Source organism: Crocodylus porosus, unplaced genomic scaffold (genome assembly GCF_001723895.1).
Source record: "Crocodylus porosus isolate Cpor-Errol unplaced genomic scaffold, CroPor_comp1, whole genome shotgun sequence".
NCBI lineage: Eukaryota > Metazoa > Chordata > Crocodylia > Crocodylidae > Crocodylus > Crocodylus porosus.
Window position 1 is genome coordinate 38,674,373 of NW_017728951.1, and position 6,519 is coordinate 38,680,891.

General features: G+C 42.6%; 1 protein-coding gene across 1 annotated transcript in view; it reads left to right on the top strand.

Annotated features, from left to right (window-relative positions):
- The window catches only part of PIK3AP1 (phosphoinositide-3-kinase adaptor protein 1), a gene marked incomplete at its 5' end in the record, with an annotated part of 73,250 nt that extends 67,066 nt beyond the window's left edge, over positions 1-6,184 (top strand). The window contains 2 exons of the mRNA XM_019555529.1: positions 857-972; positions 2,059-6,184. Coding sequence (XP_019411074.1) covers positions 857-972; positions 2,059-2,113 — 171 coding nt within the window. The remainder of the gene's footprint in view (positions 1-856; positions 973-2,058) is intronic.
- Between the last annotated feature and the right edge of the window lie 335 nt (positions 6,185-6,519).

Below are 6,519 nucleotides of genomic sequence, written 5' to 3' on the forward strand. Positions count from 1 at the left end.
AGCACCTGTTCCACAAAGCACCTAGCATGCCTCATAGAATAATAGAGCTGGGAAGGACTTCACAGGTCAGAGGCACAATGCTACTTGTAGAACATATATAAATATATTCTCTGTTACATTATAAGTGGATCTTCACATGCTTATTTGTCCAATCCCCAAGTTTCCTTCCAAAGACGGTGATATACCTGTGTGGGGAGTGGAATCTTGAAGGAACATAGGACTGGAAGGGGTCCCCTAGGCTTTTGAGTCCAGTCTCTTGTATTTGCAGACAACCATTAACCAAAGAGCTTGAAAAATCTTCCATGCCAAAACCTCACATGCCACATCTGCAAGGCACAAAACCAGAAATGCTAAGAACACACGGCACCAGTAAAACCAGGGGAAATGAAGGCTCTGATGGTGCTTTGACTGCATTGACAAAAGTAACTGGAATATTGCCTATTGGAAGGATCCTGGGAAACTGATTATTGCCCATACTACCAAGAAAGGTGAAAACCTCCACAGCCCTTGACAATCTGACCTATGGAAAAATGGCTTCCCAAAGCTGGCAACTGGTTTGATCCTGAGCAGAAGGGCAAAACTCTAACTAGAAACCTCTGAGGCTGCTAGCTAGGATGAGATCTAACAGTGGAGTAACTAGGGCAGTGTGAACAGGACAACTGGCCCAGGCACTGATTGGGGGTGGGGGGAAGGGAGAATCAAAAATTGTGATCACAGTAGCAACTGGAAGTCGCTGCTGAACCTGAGCCCTGGGTGTCCAGCAGTATCCCAACACTGCTGAGATCTAAGATGCTAGCATGTTGTGAATGATGTGGATAAACTTAGTTCTCTTGCCCTTTCCTTTTCTTTTGTGTAGGACAATGAAATCCCAGAATCCAAGAGAAGCCACAGTCCAGGAGCCCCACAACTGGAGAGGTTACCTCTCACTCTGCCTGAAAGGCCTCCAAGAGTGCCTCCCCGAGGTGCAAGCAGGTAATGCATATGACTGAGCTTGATCACAAGCTTCCAATGGCATCTATAGCATGATGTGAACAGCACAGAAAACTCCATGTGCAATGTATCCTTTCAGAGGAGTTGTGAGGCTGTTTGCAGGAAGCAAATGTTGCTAATAAATTGTGAAATTCATTTGCTTCTCCGTAATACTTAGAATTGGTTTCCAAGTTAATAATCTTACTGCAGCAATCGTCTTAGTGTGTGAGCCAAACTAATAAGTGCTGTGTTCCTGGAACATAACATGTTCCATATTGAATTAGATTGATCCAACTAATCTAGTATCTTTCCTCTTAATACCTGATCCTTTTGAAAAGAACTCATGGTAGGCAGAAGGAATTCCCTCCAGTGGGTGAGCTATCTTTGTACTCTGAGCAAGACTTGTTTTGTTTCATCTCATCTCAGCACAAAAGTTGCGCTACTTTGACTAACGGGTTGCTTTTAACAATGTTTAGATAAGCTGTTACAAACTTGATTTAAAAACAACCCTTTAATTAAACCAGCACACATCTGTGTAGTCCATCTTGGGGATCCTACCTTGCATAACTGCAGAGATTAATGATATTTTTCAGTTGTTACAGTAATCCAGATACAATTGCTGACCATCCTCAGAAGCAGGGAATTCTTCATGTTAGCTCAGCTCTTGCACTAGTAAGCCAGAACCCTTTTGAAACTGCAGGGGCCAATTATATCCCTCTTGTCTTTTTCATTCCAAGATCTTCAGAAGAAAGATGCTATATAAGTTTACCATTTTACCCTAACAAAGTACTCTACAGACGGTAAGCAGCTCCCAACCCTCCTGGCAGATGGGCAGCTACTATATTATTGCAACTATGTAAAGATGGAGAAGGAACAGGGAACAAATGACTTAGCCAGTATTATACCAGACTCTTGGGTTCTGTTCCTAGTTGTCCTGCTGCTGCCAGTCCTACCTAATCACTAGCATGCAATACATATGTTAGATATCACAATGTAGATTGTTCTTATATTAGATATTAAATATTATTTGCTATTCTAGAATTCTGTTCCCTGGTTTCTGATATGCTCCTGTTATGTGTCTTGTTGCAGGCCTGTAAGCAGTGAAAACCTTCTTCCTCCACCTGTGCCCCCAAGAGGTCGCTGAATCTCAATGTATTTTGGAATCTGGGATTTTCTAGAGCATGTTGTGTGGGGAGGGAGGGGGGGGGTGATATTTTTGGGTCTTTTACAATTATTTATAGGTGGAAGTAAGGTTATTTTCTTCCCTCAAGTATCTTTTTTTCACTGAGATATCTTTCAGCCTCTGGTGCCTTTTTTCTTGAAGGCTGTTTGTACTTCTGAATTTTAAGGAAAAACCATCTGAATTGACAAGGAGATTTCTGATGAGCTCTCTGACAGCTCTGAATCAAGATAAAGAGCTAATCCTCCCCGGTCAAGAGCATCCCAGCCACCATCCCTTTGGTTATTCTAATAAGAATTATTTTAAAAAAAGGATTTAATGGAAAATGTTCTTTTGTAAAAAGTTCTTTGAGACTTTATTTGAGGACTACTCATTACAGGCTTCACAAAACGAGTATACCAATGAATATGCTATAACTTGGACACTGGGTTCATTTGCATCAAATCCCAGGTGGTTTAGGATTTCTCTTCAAGAAGGAATCGCTAGACTGGTTTTTGCGAAAGGACTCTGAAGACTACTTTATGCAAGCAAATGTTCTAGTGTACATTATTTTAATCTAATTGTTTTCCTCTTCCCCTTTGTCCCTTGATGGGATTTTTGTTTGCAAGGTTCCGTGTATGCTGCTTTTGGGAATGCAAAACCCCCTGACAGTGACAGATGGATTTGCTCTTGGGTACAAAGCAGCAGCTTAGGAGTCTTCTGGGGATTTTGTTACTTTAAACAACCTTTTTAGATTCAAGACACCCTTTGTTAGACTCAAGGTACCCCTTTGAAATTGCAAGCTCTTAGTTTTGACTTGTTTTTTGATTACAAAAAAATAATAGAGCAATTCTTCTGTAGCAAAGATCTCTGAAAGACCACAAATCGGAATGCTTTTAAAATTATGGATTCCTATATGAAATCTGTGGGCTTATCTTATGAATCATATGTGCATGCCTAACAGTGCTGATGTTACATGACATCTTACAGCACCCTTGAAAAGATCTCAAGGCACAATGGCACGCAGGTTGGGAATCACTGCTTTACATCCAAGAAGCTGACTTCTTGCATGAGGGAAAAGAATATGCAATGCTCCTCTACCTTTCTTTCTCCCCTGTGCACTTTGGATTATCTTCACTAGACATCCTGAGGCTCTTAGCTTAGGCTTTATCACAGCTGATCTCCTCCTAAATGCATCGCCCTTACCAGTACCAGCTGTGTGTTTAATCCTTGCTCTTTGTCTGGGGTATGCCCTCCCTAAGCATCCTTTCTGGCAAGGTTAATCTGCAGTAGCAGCATCTCACCTGTTCAGCCTGAGGGTGTAAAACTTTCACAAAGGGCTTCTCTGTTCTGCACCCCTCATACCATGCCAATGGCACACAAAGCAGAAATCGCATGAGCCCTTGTTGCAGGGGACAGAGAAGCTGTCTTTGGGACCTTCCTTAATTCTGCCCTGGCTCACAGCTGAGGAAAAAACAATGGGCTCTAGCTGTCCCTGGGTGACGTGGCCCATTGGGTGTGATCCACAGCCGACACAGGTTAGAGCTGCCTGTGGCTGCTTCAGCCCAGAGTTAGAGAATTTTTTGATTTTCAGCTTCTCTCCCTCCTCCCTCCCCCCTGAGTCTTTGTGAAGGAGAGAAGCCATCCCTTACCCTGGGCTCAGGAGGAGCTGATCTAATGCCTGTGCTGCTCTTTTGGGCTCCCACAACCCAACAGATAGGCAAATGGGACAAGAGTTGCAGTTCTGCCTCTCCTGCAGTGCAGTATGTGGTCACTTGAGGGACCTGCTGAAGAGCTGGAGCAAAGAAGGAGCAATAGCTGTGCTCTATTCCTAGCTCACCTCTGGGCTGCTGTGGAGGGTGGCATTAAGGTACTTCACTGTTTACCTCACTTTTCTTCAGGGCATGGGTGGGGATGGTGATCAGGAAATGCAGCTAAGTTCACAATCGGATACAAACTCCATTCTTGATGCAGGATTTTCCTTATAAGCCACAGGCTCCACAATCCTTTACATGTACGTAGTGTCCCATCCAGTGACCAGGTGTGACTCTAAACACTACACACTTTGAATAGCAGTTTGCAGCATCTTGCTCTCTGGTCCTTTGAATGGGAGTGGAGGGGCAATGACTACAGACAGCTACAGTGGTCAAGTCCCTGCCACTATTCTAGTGAACAGAAAAAGGCCTTTTTGCTTATTGACGAGGAAATTGATACCATGGGTGAATGAAGGAGAATGGATTAAGAAAATAAAACTGAAGAAGTTAATCCAAGGGGCTGATGGCCCCTATTCAACCCTTGCTACTGCTGTTTTTTGTATATAGCTTCTTGACACTGTGCTCTGATGTTATCCTAACCTGCAAGCTGTCCAGCGACACCCTGGCTTCCCTGGTTTGCCCTGTGTGCTGCTCCTAAACTGAAATCAGTGATGCAGCATTACAGGAATTAAACTGCTTTCGCATCTTTTCCAGGCACCAAGGAGGGTAGGGAGGGAGCTAAAGGGTGTGGTGAAGATTACAAAGAAGGCAGAAAGTAAAAAGCAAAATGTGAAAGGTGCCATGAAATTGCCAGGTCTGAGGAAAGATTATGGCAAGGCAGTGAGGCAATGGGACTTTAAGTTTAGGCACTGCCTCAACTCAAAGTCATGAGGGATCTCACCATGGGCAACCCTCAGGAGACTGTCAAACATTATTTCTCTAACATGGGTTCATCTGAACTCAACTAGAGAAAGCATTTCTAAACAATCTTAGCATCGCCACCTGTTGGACTGTCATTGCAACAACTGAGTTGCAAATGCTGAGTTTAGGGTTGAGGTGAACTATGCTTGTTCAAGCTGCTTACGAATAAGTTAATAATAGCCCTTAAATCTCTGCTTAGAGTCTTCTTCTCTCTGAAGCTCAGAACTTCCCTATGTTGAACAGTCTCATAAATGCAAACACCAGGGGGACTGTATTAGTTTCAGGAGCCCGTTGTTGCTTTGGGCAAGACCAGAGCTGCGGCAGTGGGTTCCAAGTGCATTACAAACCTGACCTGTTCAGAGCCTATATGCGCGGAGAGGAGATGCCTGTCTCCAGGTTGTGTTTAGGCAGGTATTCCCAAAATGAAGTTTGTTTCCCATGGCCATATTTTCCTTGTGACTTAAATTCAGTTTTAAATAGGTTCCTTTTATCTGTAGGCTATAGATGTGTGTCATATACATGCAATGCACACCAAAATCACCAGACTGCATTCCTGCAGTCTCCAGTATTTCTGCCTCTGCTCAGGATGCAGACATTCCTAGTTACACTTCTGGTCTTTCACTTGTAATTCACTGATTCAAATGGAGTCTGGTCTGCAGTGACAGTCTGGCTGGCCAGTGAAAAGGGTTTGCTCTTAGAGAAGTGTGAATCATAAATCCTACCCACCACAGCAGATGGGTTTGCAGACAGAATTAAGGACAGAGTGAGGCCAAATTTTCCTTCCCCTCATAGGTGGTGGGCCATCCAGTTTAGAATTGACATATGCTAGCTGGCCAGTGTGAGAGAGCATGTGCCACTTCTCCCTCAGCTGTATCTTTCTCCAGCTCTCTATTTATTTTTGAGTAGGAGACAGTTGGAGCAATTTTTGACCAACATTTTCCCTTGTGGGACTGGTCCTGCCTCCACTAAAATCAGTGGATAATTTTGCCATGGACTCAATGAAAGTAGAGTCATTCCTTATGGAAAATGCCCACTCGTGAAACTGTTTGAATCAAAACTTATTTTGTTACAACAATGAAGAAAATAAATTTGACATGTGAGGCTGTGAGGAGAAAACATTTTATGGATTCTGCAGACTGTGCCTAATGGAGAAAGTAAACCTATGTTAAAGTTCATCAATCCATATGAGAAAAGACATGAAGGAATACTTGTGTTCCTCTGACTTCTTATGATAGCTCTGTGTGAACTTATTTATTTTTGGCATTGTGCAATATTTGATATGAGAAGAATGCAATGTTTGCTGTTTGTCTTTTGGGAAATGTAAATGTCTTACGAAAATTGCTTTTGTATTCTTTTCTTTTAAAGATTGTTTGATCAATGGGTGCTTAATGCTGTGTCTGCTTTTTTTTACTTCAAGCATTTAAGTTGTTTGGGATATTTATAAATACACATGCCAGTTTGGTAGAATAAAGTTGCAGTAACTGACAGGGGAAACTCACCAGTCCCTTCAGTTTGGATAAAACTTTATCCAGGTTTTCAAAAGCATATGCACATCAAATAGGAAATGATTTTTTGCAGTTGGGAGTTACATGGCACATATGTACCAATGCTGTGTATATGCATTTACATGGGTTGGCACGTGTGGATGCCATGAATTGAAGTGTGGACAGACTAATTTACCCTGGATAATTTATATTGGATTTGTATAGTGAGGCG